Consider the following 16,377-nt stretch of genomic DNA (forward strand, 5'->3'; position numbering starts at 1 on the left):
TGCTTTCTCCTTGTAGCACAATATGTTATTTTCCTAATACATTTCACACCTTTCCCTATTCCACTGGTTTTCCTCTTTTTGTTCCAGAATCCTATTCCACTGAATGGGTCTAGCGAGTGGAAAGGGCGTTGGGTAGAACATCTGGTGTTACGATGAGGGTTTAGGATATGTTTATGTTGGACTAAATTATACTTGCTGGTTGTTTAGTAAGCTCTTGTGGTGGCCTTGATAACCCTCCAGAGGTTGTTAAACCTTCAGCCCAACACCAAACATTACAAGTGCTTTCTCAACTTTGCAGGGATACTATAATTAAGTTTTATTGTTTTACATTAGCATTACTTTCTTCACATTTGTAACTTCCTTTTTTGATATGTGATAAATATGTGTAAGCATTGCTGGAACAACTTGTAAACGTTTCTAAGTATGGAATTATCTGCCATAATAATACTATGTGCTATCCAGGCGAACAACACTAAAATGTGTCAATTTGTAGGTTTACGTATTATTACAATGTTGCCATAAAATAATTCACCTTTCCTCCTCATGTAATTTAAAAAATCAGTGTTTTGTTCCTGGCGAAGATGAGGCCAATACCCGCGCTGCTGCTGATGCTGGTGATAACTGCTGGAGTGCGGACTCACGACGCCCCCAGCCAGTCCTTCGTCGAGTCCCCTGACAATACTCCGCCAGCTCCTCCGTCCTCTGACCCAAATCAGCAGTTCGGGCCTCCTCCAGCGCCAGCAGGAGGCTTCAGGTTTCTGTACGGACCCCCTCCTGTACTGTCCAGTGGCCAGGGTCTTTTATTTGGACTTCCTCCGCCTCCATCTTCAATCGAGTATGAGATGAATCCCTCACCTGGCGGCAAGTGAGTACAGTTTTATATGCTTGTGTTTGAAAAGTAATATGCATGCGTGTACTTATATACGAGTTGTGTTTGTTGTGAGTGATCTTAGATCCTGGGTATCACCTCTCAAGCTTCAATTAATGATAATTTTTATAATAATAAGAATTTTATTTACAAGAAGGTACACTGGGGTTGCGAGATTACATAAGATTGGTATTTTGAAATTTTTGCAAAGCCACTATGATGTGTGTTAGTACTGCCGAAAGCCTACTGAGCCCTGTGAGGCTACTCCTACTTATACCCAACCAAACTCACTCATATATGTCTAACCTTCGCTTCAAACAATTTAGCGATCACACATCATGTATATCACTCGGTAATTTGTTACATAAATCCCTTGTCTCCAAAAATGTATTGGCTAACTCTCGAGCCTATGATGCATTCATATATATCTTGGCTCTCACTGTCAACGTCTCCTGCAGCTCCCCGTTGCTTTTCGACGACGACTGCGGGTACTGGAAGGCACTGAGCGTCGTCCTGCTGGTGGGGATTGGTCTGACGGGCCTTGGGCTCATGGCGAAGGTCTGGCCGCCACCGCAGTCGGTCTTCGGAGGGAAGGACCCAGCCTCCAAGCTCAGCGATCCTGCCTTCGTGACTTCGGTTCATGATAAGATTAGCGACATCTCCAGGATCCTGACGACCATCAAGGAGGCCTCGCAGAAAGACAAAACAGACTAGAAAAGAGGATAAAACGGGAAAGAATATGTTCATTTTATGGTTAGAAATAGATGAGAGAGAGAGAGAGAGAGAGAGAGAGAGAGAGAGAGAGAGAGAGAGAGAGAGAGAGAGAGAGAGAGAGAGAGAGAGAGAGAGAGAAAGAGAGAGAGAGAGAGAGAGAGAGAGAGAGAGAGAGAGAGAGAGAGAGAGAGAGAGAGAGAGAGAGAGAGAGAGAGAGAGAGAGAGAGAAAGAGAGAGAGAGAGAGAGAGAGAGAGAGAGAGAGAGAGAGAGAGAGAGAGAGAGAGAGAGAGAGAGAAAGAGAGAGAGAGAGAGAGAGAGAGAGAGAGAGAGAGAGAGAGAGAGAGAGAGAGAGAGAGAGAGAGAGAGAGAAGAGAGAGAGAGAGAGAGAGAGAGAGAGAGAGAGAGAGAGAGAGAGAGAGAGAGAGAGAGAGAGAGAGAGAGAGAAAGAGAGAAAGAGAGAGAGAGAGAGAGAGAGAGAGAGAGAGAGAGAGAGAGAGAGAGAGAGAGAGAGAGAGAGAGAGAAAGAGAGAGAGAGAGAGAGAGAGAGAGAGAGAGAGAGAGAGAGAGAGAGAGAGAGAGAGAGAGAGAGAAAGAGAGAAAGAGAGAGAGAGAGAGAGAGAGAGAGAGAGAGAGAGAGAGAGAGAGAGAGAGAGAGAGAGAGAGAGAGAGAGAGAAAGAGAGAAAGAGAGAGAGAGAGAGAGAGAGAGAGAGAGAGAGAGAGAGAGAGAGAGAGAGAGAGAGAGAGAGAGAGAGAGAGAGAGAGAATGCTGACTAGATGATATAATACAAATTTGCAAGCTATCTGAGAAAAGTAGTAATCTCATCACTATTAAGGTAATTTATTTGTTTATTTATGCTTGTAATTGATTAAATAAAGTATATCCCTTGAACTGAATCTATGAACCTGTGAATTATATATTTTTGGTTCGGAAAAATCTCAATCAAGGCGAAATTGTTTCAAGCATTTTCTAACAAATTGACGATATGTTATAAAATGTGACCAAGTATATCAGAGGATAAAAACCATTTACGTGAAGCAGAGATGAAGACCATTCGACACAACGATGCTGGGACACTTAACCATTCATTATCTGAATGGTATATACTGTACTCACACACACTTTGTGCAATAAATTTCAAGATGAATGACACGAGGATAAACATACCACGTCTGAATAAATTATTTCCGTATATTATCATTTAAAACATGTATAAATAATATATAAATATAAATCAAATGCAACAAAATAATAATAAAACACACACATTTGTTTAATATATATGTATATTATATATATATATATATATATATATATATATATATATATATATATATATATATATATATATATATATATATATATATATATATATATATATATATATATATATATATATATGAAACGGTTAAGAATGAGACAACGTCATTCTCTCACGTGAGAGAAAGAACCTATCAACATTATTGAGAGAAAGTCGACTTGGCAAATGTTTGCTAAGTTGATTTGTAGAGGACCAAGGCCCACTCTAGCAGACTATGATGCGTCGAGCGGCCATACTCTACATTTGAACTCTATTTATAAATTTAACTAAAATATATCTGCATAACATTAAATAATCAAGAGCCTAATTCACATTCCATTTAGCAAACTTGAAATAAAACTGGGTTGTGAATACAGCCGTAAGATATTGCAATGATAAGTGTCTCCAAATCTTTACTGATCTTCAATCACTTATTAAAACAACTCTTAAAGTTTATAAACACATGCATGAGATACAACACATCTACATGCTCAGCTTATGCTCAAAATGAGGATAAAGCCAAATGCACTTTAATGCAGCAGTCGCTCCTCCTCTTTATGAACGAGAAACACTTTAGATAAGACACGCAACTCTTCATACTTCACCTTCGTACTGTAAATAAATATAATTGCCAACAGTACCCAGACACTTAACCTAATCTCTCTAATCCTCATTATACATAAAATTCTTAATATATTATAATAATATTAATTTATATGAGAAAATGTCGTTTTTAATAATACAGGACGAACAAATATTAAGAATGAGGATTTGAGAAGTGCAACAGCAGTGGAATTGTGTGCATATTTTTACATATTCATTGGCACCGGTAGATTTATTCCTGCTCCCAAACTCCAAACTAAATCCACGTTATGTGCACAATCTTGCATCGAGGTTATACGACTTATATTTATCTTATTTCCTAAACTAACAATTGGTGCATATACCTACGAGTGTTGAAGAGACCAGGGGCCCAGATTCACGAAGCACTTACGAACGTGTACATCTTTCATCAATCTTTGACGGTTTTTGTTACATTTATTTCACAGTTTACAAGCATGAAAACTTCCCAATAAATTGTTGTTATTGTTATAAACAACCTCCTGGTGTTTCGAAGCTCATTAACTGTTTAATAATTGTTAACAAAGCCGCCAAGGATCGAGAAAAGAAGTACAGGTTCGTTAGTGCTTGCGTAACTGCTTCGTGAATCTGGCCCCAGGGAACCACAGCCCAGCTGGGACTGATTCTTCTACCTAAGTTTAGATTTGGCAAATTGAAATTTTTGTTTTGTTTTGCGCAGAATTTTACTGTGAACATAGACGTTAATGCAAATGTTTATTATCTCAAAATATATTATCTGATATATCTTATTAAATAAAATGCATATATGCAAAATGCAGAATTGTAATAGAATCATTCATTCATCCCCTTATGATTGTATAAATTATCATCGACACTTAGACAGCAGTGTTTCTGTCGTTATTAATGAGTATTTTGAGTTGTAATCGAAGAGATATATACACCGAGAGGTGTATCTTATTTCTCAGTGTATATACACTGAGAATTGTCTTTAGTCATGGACTATTTTCAAGACTAAAGTATACTTGCTTGTTGGTCAGTAAGCTCGCTTCAAGGCCTTAATTACGCTCGGGAAACTGATAGGCCACTAGCCAAACTAGAAACCAAAAAAATTTTAATAAGTTTTTGTTATTAAATTTTAAATTTTGATGCTGATTTCGATAAAAAATACAGGTTCTCTGTGTTAGCTAATGTTTGCAGATTCAAGCCAAGACGATTAACAGGAATTTGTTAATATTTCATATACGATGTTTACACAAATTTTTCAGATCGAGATAATTATATTAATTCCCACCTGGATTCCCTATCAGCAAAGGATAAAATTCCCAATCAGAAATAAGTGTCATTATTAATGGCTGAAACTGAATACTGTGGAATTATGATCCACACTCAAAACAGTCTCAAGAGACGAGACAATAAGACGACTTCATTTATTGCTCAGGATGCTTGGCTAAAACTAAATTCTGCGGAACTGGAATTCCCATCAAGAATTCTTAATAGATGAGGAGGTTTCGGAAGATTTCTTCACTTCTTGTCGATGACAGAGCACTCGAAAGTCTCGCACTTCTCCTCGTTCACTCCGGCCTTGAACTTGGTGAACAAGTTGCTGTATCTCGAGGAGGTGACGTAGCCCAGGAGCCTGTGGTAGAGGAAGATGGACCAGTTACTGACCAACGACTGTGTGCTTCTGGTATATTATGTAGTCAAACATATTATTTTCTGCACAGAATATGAAATACTGTAGTACATTCCTATAAACAAAAGTGTATAAATAAATAATATCAAACTATTATATTGACGACTGAATTATATTTCGTGTATTTCAAAAGGATTTAAAAGATTTATCAAGCAATTTTATTTTCAATTCAGATGGTTTCAGTAACAAAACCAGAATGTGTATTGTCCAGCGGTGTTATTATAATGCTTGGGTATGTCTAGAATTTATGCATATATATGTACAGTATATTATCTCAGTAAAATTATATATATATATATATATATATATATATATATATATATATATATATATATATATATATATATATATATATATATATATATATGCAGAAGTTTTAGTAAGAAAGTTCTGCAGTTTTAGATGCAGAAGATAATAACATGGTCTCAAATATCGTATTAAATATTGGTGAAAACATTACTAAAAGGAAATCGTCGAACAAAAATCAGACACGTTTTTAGGAAGAAAACAGAAGAGAAATCGGTATTTATGCTAATAATATTCCTGGCAAATAAATATGGGACCCAGACAAATATTTGTATAATGAGGCCAAGTGACATGTAAAGCAGGTGGGCGAGTCCCTTTAAAATACACTACAACACCCACCTGTCATGAGCACCTCACGTCTACACCCAGTCTCGTCTATCCTGTCCCACACCCACCTGTCATGAGCACCTCACGTCTACATCCACTGTCTCGTCTATCCTGTCCCACACCCACCTGTCATGAGCACCTCACACGTCTACACCCACTGTCTCGTCTATCATGTCCAACACCCACCTATCATGAGCACCTCACACGTCCACACCCACCGTCTCGTCTATACTGTCCAACACCCACCTGTCATGAGCCCCTCACACGTCCACACCCACTGTCTCGTCTATCCTGTCCAACACCCACCTATCATGAGCCCCTCACACGCCCTCATATACCGTTCTTCTACGTTAACTGTGTCACTTGAATGCTTATTCCCTGGAAATGCTGAACTTTTGTTTAAAATGTACCTGTTTAGTATGTATCTGTTTTTGCGGGTATATGATCATTTGTTTAATATATCAGTTTAATAAATGATTATTTGTTATATATTTATATTTGCTTCAAGTGTTATTAATGTATTTATTTTAATTCATTTGATCGTATCACTTTAGCAGTAAAAATAAAATAATGCTGGCTCTTTCTTATGTTGGTAACCCAAGCACCACCAAGCTGACACGATAAGATCTATCTCAGAAAAGCAAAAAAATTTTGTGCTTACTCCTGTATATAGATTTGGTAAAGTTGTGTCACTTATGTTCTTTCTCTCCCCCCCCCATCCTACCACTTCGATTGGACGGTAGAGCGACGGTCACGCTTCATGCAGGTCGGCGTTTAATCCCCGACCATCCAAGTGATTGGGCACCATTCCTTCCCCCTGTCCCATCCCAAATCCTTATCCTGACTCCTTCCTAGTGCTATATAGTCGTAATGGCTTGGTGCTTTCCCCTGATAAACTCCTTCCTTCCTGACCTAACCTAACCCAACCTGAAATAACCTAACTTAACCTAACCTAACCTGACCTAACTTATATCCACCGTAACCAAAAATATCCTCACATTCTGTGGCATCTACCCACATGGAGCCATAGGAAGACACCTAGGGACATAGTGACTACGGGGCCTGGTCTTCGACTCACCTGAGGACAAGTTTCTGGTGGTGTGGCTTGAGGGATGTAGAGGCAGCTCCCAGCTTGCAGGCGAGCCGCTGGATGCACAAGTCAGACTCGATGGCCTTCTGGTATACGCCCAGTAGGTACTCCGTCATCCCCCCCACCTCAACCTTCTCCGTCTCTGTAAGCCACGTATCGGAATGTTAAGGAGTGCGGCTGAAAGCAAATGGTCTCAGGAATTATGTGGTTCGTTGTTTGGTTATAATTAACTGGACCTTTTTATTGATAAACCGACACACACACACACGCACTCACACACAACTAGGTGAGTACAACTAGGTCAGTACACACTACCAAGATGAAGAAAATGATGCATTCATATCAATAAATCAGGACGATTTAAAAATATGCAAAACAACATAGAAAAAGCATCGGGAAAATGCTCGGGAAAATGACCCCACGACTTTAACCCAGATAAATGCAAGGCAATGAAATTTAGAGCAGGAATAAGAGCCAATCAACACTACTATAAGAGACGACTCCCTCAAGCAGTAACTGCGAACGACTTGGGTGTTATTTTTATCATCAGAAGTTTACATAAATAAGGTAGCATGGCGCCAAATACACGACGAACCAACGACGTTGCTACAACATTCGAACAAGGTTTATCATCTAACAAGTTGTAACAACCAATATAGCTAGTTGTAACAACGTTCTAATGCGTCATAAAAAGGTTATAACAAGATGTAACAACTTTATTACAAGTTGTGACAAGGGAATCATAGGGACCGTTACGATGTGTGTGTTCGCAGGGGCCTAATACTAGCATATTCACTATACCAATCTGGTCTTCACTGCACTACATCGCTGTAACCATCTTCACTACACTACACCACTGTAACATCTTCACTACACGCGACCTTCATCACTGTATACTGCAACAAAAAAACAAAAAACAAAACAAAAATAACCTGAAATGAGTAGCGAAAGTAAAAAAATAGATGATGTTTGTGCCTGACCTCAGATGTCAGTCAGTGACCTGAGATGTCAGTTGTTTCCAGGCTGCGTGTCAGGTGAAAATACCAGACCTTCCGCGGCGGAGACAGGTGTAACCGGTTGACCTTCAGCGTTGCGGACGGGTGTCGATGGCTGACCTGTCGTGTCGCGGACGGGTGTCGACGGCTGACCTGTCGTGTCGCGGACGGGTGTCGACGGCTGACCTAGCGCGGCGAGAACATTCGTCGATGTCTGACCGCTCGAGGTCGTCGATCTATCCACCAGTTGGAAATCAACGAGAATTTCGCCGATAGCAGAACCCGCACCCTCGTAAGTCTCGTTGACACAGTAGATAATCCCGCACACGATATAAAACAGGAAGATGACGGCCGTTATGATGAATACCGTAATAAGCATGGTGAGGAGTCCGTTACTCTCCTTGTCGTTACAGTATAAGGTGATCTCGCGATTCACGGATCTCACGTCGCGAGCTGTGCGAGTCTTGTTAATACCCTCGTGACTTGGTAAAGGTGGAGGCGTCTTCTCACTGCTGTCCTTTGTTTTCGAAGATGGCTTCACTTGGCCATTGGCGGCCACCTTTACTCCCGAAGATGACTTCCCTTGGCCAATGGCGGCCACCTTTACTCCCGAAGATGACTTCACTTGGCCATTGGCGGCCACCTTTACTCCCGAAGATGACTTCCCTTGGCCAATGGCGCCAACCTTTGCAGACGGAGACGAGTCCCGTCGGAGCTTGGCCAGCGAGTACCGCTCGTTCTGGACTACCTTCCCGTCAACGAGCGTCGTCACGATGATGTCGTCCCCTTTGCCTTGGGAGCTGTTGCTCAAACTCACGCCTTGTGAAACTGTCTCACCCGCGGAGCTTTCGTCGTTCAAGGGGCTCACGCCTTCGGAGCTCTCATCGTCCTCGGGGCTCTTCTTGCCCGAGTAATTGACACCCTCGGAGCTCTTCTTGCCGGAGTAGCTAACACCCTCGGAGCTCTCATCGTCCAAGGGGCTCTGCTTGTCCAAGGGGTTCTGCTTGTCCAAGGAGCTCTCATCGTCCAAGGGGTTCTGCTTGTCCAAGGGGCTCTGCTTGTCCAAGGAGCTCTCATCGTCCAAGGGGCTCTGCTTGTCTAAGGAGCTCTCATCGTCCAAGGGGCTCTGCTTGTCCAAGGAGCTCTCATCGTCCAAGGGGCTCTGCTTGTCCAAGGAGCTCTCATCGTCCAAGGGGTTCTGCTTGTCCAAGGGGCTCTGCTTGTCCAAGGGGCTCTGCTTGTCCAAGAAGGTAACACCCTCGGGGCTCTGCTTGTCCAAGGAGCTCTCATCGTCTAAGGAGCTCTCATCGTCTAAGGAGCTCTCATCGTCTAAGGAGCTCTCATCGTCTAAGGAGCTCTCATCGTCTAAGGAGCTCTCATCGTCTAAGGAGCTCTCATCGTCTAAGGAGCTCTCATCGTCTATGGAACTCACGACCTGGGAGCTCTCATCGTCTAAGGAGCTCACGACCTGGGAGCTCTCCTGACCTAAGAAACTCTCCATGCCCTGAGACTTCACGGCCCCGCTAATAAACAAATACAAGAAAATAACCTTTAACATCATTATTTTCTAAGTATACTATTGTTATTACACACAAATTATATGAATTAAAAAGAATTAATAAATCGTAGAGAAACATTCCAGTTGAAATAAGATGGTATGTGTCGCCCCTCTGACACACACACACACACACACACACACACACACACACACACACACATATACTTCTTTTAGCGTGAGAGTAGTGGAAAAATGGAATGCACTTGGGGAACAGGTTGTGGAAGCAAATACTATTCATACTTTTAAAACTAGGTATGATAGGGAAATGGGACAAGAGTCATTGCTGTAAACAACCGATAGCTGGAAAGGCGGGATCCAAGAGTCAATGCTCGATCCTGCAAGCACAAATAGGTGAGTACACACACACCAGAAGATTTTATTGACACGGTTACTTACCGTCCGCCTCGCGCTTGATCTGGTAATGATGACGTTCTGGCCACAAGCCTGATATGGCCAAGACAGCAAGCGCAGGCAGGACCAAGACGGAGACGGCGTCCGAGGCTACTGTGTACAGGCGAGGCATCATGGACCGTGCCTGGGACCACAGTGAGCGAGGCTGGGCCCACCAGCGATTCCTGTGCCGTGGGACCCTATATGCCCCTTGGGCCTGGGCGGGCGTGGCTGGGAGCAGGACGAACACAAGCAGGCAGCAAGAAAACGCAAGGACGACGGGGGTCATGCGCGCCTGTAACAACAATAATGGACACGTTACTCACCCGTTTCCCGGCGACGACGACTTGTGGTGTTGATGGTGAGAGTGTCGGGGAAAAGAAGAGAGAGGCCGGTAATGGCGAGGGCAGCCACTATGTAAACTATGTAGTTGTCATTTTTCCAAAGTGTCTGATAGTTGCCTTTTTGCCGTGGTATTTCGCCGACAAGATTTTGCTTTGGCAATGGTTGCCCCTCTTGGTGCTCTGGTAATGAGAGACGAGCCTCTTCATCACTACCAGCAAGGGAAGGAGCAGTTTGAAGATAGACCAAGAGCAGCACGAGCAAGGAGACCTGCATGTTAACGGGCCCCATGGCCATTGTGAACTGACTGCCTGCCAACGCCACCAACCGCTGTTCTCACTCTAGATCTGGAAAAATAGTCACGCAAGCCACCACAGGGGCCCAGAAACCCCACATGAAGGGGAAGGTGGGGGAGGGAGTATCATCATTCTTTAATGGGAGAAAATTACTGGGTTTCTCCCACCGCTGTGTTCCAGACAAGGCAATTTCTCGTAAAATACTTCACGGTGTCATTACCAAAAGGAGGCGAGAAACCGCTTTATTACCATACAAGGAAGGCTAGAAAAACATGTATCGCTAAATCAGGCCAGAAAAAATGTATGTTTAAATCAACGTTTCTAAATATTGTTCTACATGAGAAATAATGATAATTATGAAGGTAATATAGTAACACAACAGTAATATAGTAGCGCCAGATGTTGATCCATATGATCTCATTCTCCTCCCCCTTCCCCCCCTCGTCCTCCACCGGTGATGGCATGACACCATAACCGGTGATGGCATGACACCTGAGTGCATCTGGGAAACTATCGTTCAGTTTGATCAAACTTGCCTTTAATAGCGCATTCTAAGTTACATTTAGGAACTCTTGAATATTCTGCAACACAGACGGTGCTACAGAGCCTTCCTAGCTGGCCGTTTGCCTTTGACAATTACTGTTTTCCTCTCGTTACGCTCGACAGGCTGCTCCTGTTTAATTTATACATATACGATTTCCTTATGTAAATATGTGAATCATTTAGTTACTGGACGAACAATACTGGAGGAAGTTATCAAAAGTTAACGGTCATCACTGTTCCAGATGCATTTTAATATGCATTAATCTGTATAGCGTGTATCATCACCAACGTTGACTTGTTTCTGTTCATGCCTTGCTTCTAATAAAACAAATTGGTGGGGTGCGTGTGTAATGTTTTGGAGATATTGCTGGAAGGTTCACAAACACAATAAAACCTGGCGGGTGTAATTCCGGGTTAGGAAACTTTCTAGTGACATGCCCATCCACTCCACTGGCAAACACGGAAGCCACTTCTGCTTCCATTATGGGCATCTGTTAGGATCTTTTAACACTCGCCCCACACACTGTGAGACAGAGACCCAGAGACACTTCAAGATGTTACACGACCAAAGATCACACTCAGGAGTTACAGCCCCGCTCCTGTGCCAGGTAGGTCTACTACGGGCTCATCAAAACCCTGTGCTATTTGGAACTTTTTGTTCCAAGTAGCGAATCTTAAACAACAACAACAAACCAAAGATCACATTCACTCAAACATCAACCACTTTCGGGCTATCCATGCCCGTGCCACCTCTTGTGGTGGCTTAATCTTCATCAACAACAAACACAGTTGGGGGAAGTGGTGCGGGAGGTTGATGACTGATGAAGATTAAGCCACCCAAGAGGTGGTACGGGCATGACTAGCCCGTAATGCGGGAGTTGTACTCAATAAACTTGCCTCAAGATTCTGGTGCTTACCCTCGGACTGACATCAGTGGGCTTGACATCATTGGCCTCACAAACACGAGACTTCCTATCTCGAGGCTGACATGTGTGTTAAATCACCGGCTTTGGTGCAGGTGAAGCAGACCACAGATATTAATGTAGAAATTAGGATTTGTTTGTCACTATATCAAAGTATTTGTACTCTGTATATATTTTCTGTCTAAACGGGAGATTTTTTTCATATTTACTCGCAATTTGGAGCACTAAACATGTTCTAAATTAGAGCATTTTTTGTAATATTTAATGAGTATCTGAGATTAAACATTAAAATTTGCACATGACTTTTAGTAACATTGATGACTGACATGATGCGCTCCTTATGATAATTGTTCTTTAGGGTAATTAACATGTAAGGTGTTAATTTGTCATCACAAACCTTTAAAGGGCTATAGTCATATTTGCTAAGCACCTTCTCCTGATTACCTATGGAAGTTCTTTTTTTCTGAAGTTGCAAGTTTAAACTAGCAGTAAGGGGAATACCTTAGGCAACTACACTTCCTTTAGTATCCATGATTAAATCTCATCAGGGGTCAACATTTTTTCCTTTTTCCGAGGTCACTCAGCTTGCACGTCTCTGAGGCAGCTTAGATTCCTGGGGCCAGATTCACGAAGCAGTTACGTAAGCACTTACGAACCTGTACATCTTTTCTCAGTCTTTGGCGACTTTGTTTACAATTATTAAACAGTTAATGAGCTCCGAAACACCAGGAGGCCGTTCATAACAATATTAACAGTTGATTGGGAAGTTTTCATGCTTGTAAACTGTTTAATAAATGTAACCAAAGCCGTCAATGATTGAGGAAAGATGCACACGTTCGTAAGTAGTTGCGTAACTGCTTCGTGAATCTGGTCCCAGGTTATAAAGATCAGAAATCTTTCAGCTCTCGCACATCTTGTCGTTTTCCATGAATTCTCCGTCAATTGTGCTCTGACTGACCACATGGTCATTCACGCATATCTCTTATGACGTGGCTGCGTAGAATTAAGGCTCCAGTACTATTATTGTTGTCATTCGTACAATGTCTCCTCTCCTTTGCTACGTTTAATTCTTACAGGCTTGATTCTTGTTCTCTCGGTCATCAGTAGTTCAATGCTATGACTATTTTTCTTTCACTTGTGTATATGTTAATACCCAAACTACCCATATGTCTCACATAGACAAAAGCGACTGCGAGACGAGAGATAATATCCAAGATGCTCACCATAGCTGGATGCTGCAGGTGGTGTGTGTGTGTGTGTGAATGAGTAGTGGCCAGGGACCAGGAGGCAGTGTCTGGATGAGCAAGAAGCGACGCACTGAGCAGGTCTCTGGGCCTCACTGTCTATATAACACGTGAGTCTGTACCAACACGCTGCGTGACACCGCGCCGTCGTGGCAGGAGAATACTACCTAGCGTCCAGGGTCCTCACGCTACAGGTCACGTTTCGTCACGCTCTGGTTCGTCTACTTCCGTTTTGCTTCCTCTTTGCTGCTTGATATACATTAATATTTCGTCTCATTTCTCGAAACATGCTTAAGGAAGTTTCTTATAATACATGCTCTACATTTTCAATAAGCTTTCAATGTACGCTGAGAAACAAAAAGGCTAACTTCTAATACGAGGGAAAAGCTTGCCAGATGTTATTGGCTCGGTCGGTGAGTATGGCACATATTACCCAATCACATGCACGAATAGCGTATGTTGATCATGACCGCTGTCCAATAGCGGAGAGCCGAAGCCATGACGTCACACCTCGGACTGTGCGGGCCCACAACTTGGATATTATCGTAAGAGGTAAGCGGTGGTTCCATTAACGTTAACAATCATAATTTTATTAATTGTTAAAAGAAAGATACCAGATTTCCATCTTACCTGCGAAAATTTAACATTTTTGCTATACGTCACTAATGTAGAAATTGGTCGTGTATACCTAAAAGAAATGATTTGTTATTGACCAGAGATGAGCAGCAAGTGCGGAATGGGACCAGGGCGGGTTACTAGGTAACGCCAAGCTAGACCATATGTCGAGGCGGCCGTTACGTGACGTTGTTGGTTCCTCCGTCGCGCTGGTGACCCACATCACGCCTCTCACGCAGGTAAATGTTTCGAGCACGGCGTTGTGGTGTGAGTGTATGGGGTGGGTGCATCAGGGAGGGTGAGAGAGAGAGAGAGAGAGAGAGAGGCATGGTAGTGAGGACATTCTCAATTGCACGAAATCGACAATGAAGCTCCTGCAGACGATAATTTTTTGATCCAGTGACGACTGTCGGCACGTTCAGTCACTGAGTTTTTTCTCATATCCACCAGCACTCAAACTGGACATATCCACCCGCACCAACACTCACATATTACAGAGCTCCACCAACACTCACACACTACATAAATCCACCAACACTTACACACGGGACATATCCACCAGCACCAGAACTCGCTATACAGATCCATCAACACCATCACTCACACCCTCACCAAAGTAAAGACTGCGTCTCCTTGAGAAGTCAACAAACAATACCATGATAGTAATGGTTGACTTAGCACACAATCGCCTGCAAGAACTATCAAAGAAAACTTGTTGCGTTGTGTTTAACCAGGCCGCTGGGCACGGGGAGACATGATACCCATACCCAAGCTAAACTCTTTCGAATTCTAGATGGTAGAGCGACGATCTCGCTTCTTGCAGGACTGCGTTCAATCCCTCGATTGTCCAAGTGGTTGGGCACTATTCTTTTTCTCCGTGCTATCCTAAATCCTTATCCTTATAACTTACCCTAACCCTGCATGGTCGTAATGGCTGTGCTTTCTCCTGATAATCAATTATCCTGCCTCACCTCTTTCGAATTCAGAATTATTTTCACTGACCCGTATCCTATCTCGATCCTCATTCCTGCATCAATATTATCAGGACACTTACTTCATAAAGCAATTATTTGTATAAAATCACTGGGCGCTTTTGTTTATATATAAATTCTTCACAGCACCGTGTGTTATAGGAATTCTTTCGTCTTCAGGACATCTCAGGATGCATTTAATATAACAAGGGATATAGATTTGAAGGTCATTATATATATGATATTGTTGGTGAATGAAGGTGATATATTATTTATAATTTTCTATGACAGTTCTGCTAAGAAACAAGAATTGCAAATTTCACCATATTTAGTTTAAAATGCTTAATGGTCAAGTTTAAATAAATGTATAAATTTAAAGATACGTATATGGTTAAAAATAAGTAAAACATAGATGCAAAAATATAGGACGTGGAGGATGACAGGATATATATAAAGTGGATGCAATTGAATGTTGTTTATATAAAAATATAAACAACATTCAATTAATCACTGGCCAATGATCCCGGCTCATTCGCAAGGAAGCATAATTAAATAGATTGCATAATAAGGAAACATAATATATAGATTGCTATATATTACGCTCTTGGTACGGCAGAGGAACTAAATACATAGACCCCCCAAAAATGTTTATTTATGTTTATGTTTATGTGTATTACTATGTACGAATGTGAGCTGCGTTCGTCTAAAATATATACACTTTCCAGCTAAGCTGAGAATCTAGCAGTATTAAAATCCCACTGTCCTATAATGTGAAGGTTATGTAGTATATATAATATATATCATATCTTATATATTGCCTTGTATATTTAAGATATGCGTGTCTAGGCAGTTATAAGAGAACCATAATGAATGCGAAGACTGGAGAGAATTTCTGACGTATTTACTAACAATGGGAAAAAGTTAAGGAAAGTAATTTATTAAAGCATAGAGGCATAAAGCATTAAAGCATAAAGCATATTTATTAAAGCTTAATAAACAGTTACTAGTGATAACTCCTGCGGATTTACAATGTGAATTTACAACATATATAATTTCTAACACTATAATAAATAATAAATTAGATTAGTTTATTTGTATGATGATGTGATCGTATGGGCTTAGTGTGGTGACAAGAGTGATAAATATATGTTTTTATTTTTTGGGGGAATGAGGGGGTTTAAAACGTATTATGTATGATTTAGTAAAAAGGTATGGATCTTCCTACATTCATCTGTAGGAGACTTCCTACAGGTATGGATCCTCCTACATTCATCTGTAGGAGATGAATCGTATAATAGGTGTCCAGGGCATAAATGGAATCAAGGGACAAGTAAGCTGTTTAATAAATGCAAAATATACCACAGTGATCGAGGAAAGAATGACAGATGTCTTAAGTGAACACTTAAGGGTTTGATGAATCTTGGTCATAGTTCATAGGAACAAGACAAGATTAGATGCGGTCATATCACTGCCTTGTATATATAAGATGTTGACGTCAGCAGCATAAAATTGAATAGTTTACATAAACAATCTGAGAAGCATATATGATGCTATGAGAATGAAGAAATATATTACAACGTAATGGAAAGGCAAGAAACATAAAAGCAGGGAAAATATATT

The 16,377-nt window shown here is 41.4% G+C and overlaps 2 protein-coding genes across 4 annotated transcripts; both read right to left on the reverse strand.

Moving 5' to 3' along the window:
- Positions 1 to 4,881: 4,881 nt before the first annotated feature.
- On the reverse strand, positions 4,882 to 13,368 carry LOC123768863 (uncharacterized). The gene is made up of 4 exons (XM_045759655.2): positions 13,151 to 13,368; positions 9,830 to 10,118; positions 6,869 to 7,022; positions 4,882 to 5,100 (listed from the first exon to the last, which is right to left on the reverse strand). The coding sequence occupies exons 1-4, from the start codon at positions 13,151 to 13,153 to the stop codon at positions 4,986 to 4,988; spliced, it is 561 nt and encodes a 186-aa protein (XP_045615611.1). The 5' UTR covers positions 13,154 to 13,368; the 3' UTR covers positions 4,882 to 4,985.
- Positions 7,784 to 9,454, reverse strand: LOC138358446 (germ cell nuclear acidic protein-like). 3 transcript variants are annotated; one of them, XM_069316385.1, is made up of 2 exons: positions 9,225 to 9,454; positions 7,784 to 9,152 (listed from the first exon to the last, which is right to left on the reverse strand). In XM_069316385.1, the coding sequence occupies exons 1-2, from the start codon at positions 9,434 to 9,436 to the stop codon at positions 7,889 to 7,891; spliced, it is 1,476 nt and encodes a 491-aa protein (XP_069172486.1). In that variant the 5' UTR covers positions 9,437 to 9,454; the 3' UTR covers positions 7,784 to 7,888. The 3 variants fall into 3 exon arrangements, with proteins under 3 accessions (XP_069172486.1, XP_069172485.1, XP_069172484.1); XM_069316384.1 differs by having other exon boundaries at positions 7,784 to 8,434; positions 8,477 to 9,454; XM_069316383.1 differs by having other exon boundaries at positions 7,784 to 7,995; positions 8,029 to 9,454.
- Positions 13,369 to 16,377: the final 3,009 nt, after the last annotated feature.

This window comes from Procambarus clarkii, chromosome 83, assembly GCF_040958095.1.
Source record: "Procambarus clarkii isolate CNS0578487 chromosome 83, FALCON_Pclarkii_2.0, whole genome shotgun sequence".
Lineage (NCBI taxonomy): Eukaryota > Metazoa > Arthropoda > Malacostraca > Decapoda > Cambaridae > Procambarus > Procambarus clarkii.

Bases quoted from the DNA above. Each gene is read 5' to 3' on its own strand.
- LOC138358446 (XM_069316383.1), bottom strand. From the start codon at position 9,436: ATGATGTTAAAGGTTATTTTCTTGTATTTGTTTATTAGCGGGGCCGTG. The intron at 7,996-8,028 runs GTCAGCCGTCGA...GCGACACGACAG, and splicing joins ACCCGTCCGCGACACGACAG to GTCAGCCATCGACACCCGTC.
- LOC123768863 (XM_045759655.2), bottom strand. The intron at 7,023-9,829 runs GTAAGTAACCGT...CGTGGCTTACAG, and splicing joins GATCAAGCGCGAGGCGGACG to AGACGGAGAAGGTTGAGGTG. The intron at 5,101-6,868 runs GTGAGTCGAAGA...CCTCTACCACAG, and splicing joins CACCAGAAACTTGTCCTCAG to GCTCCTGGGCTACGTCACCT.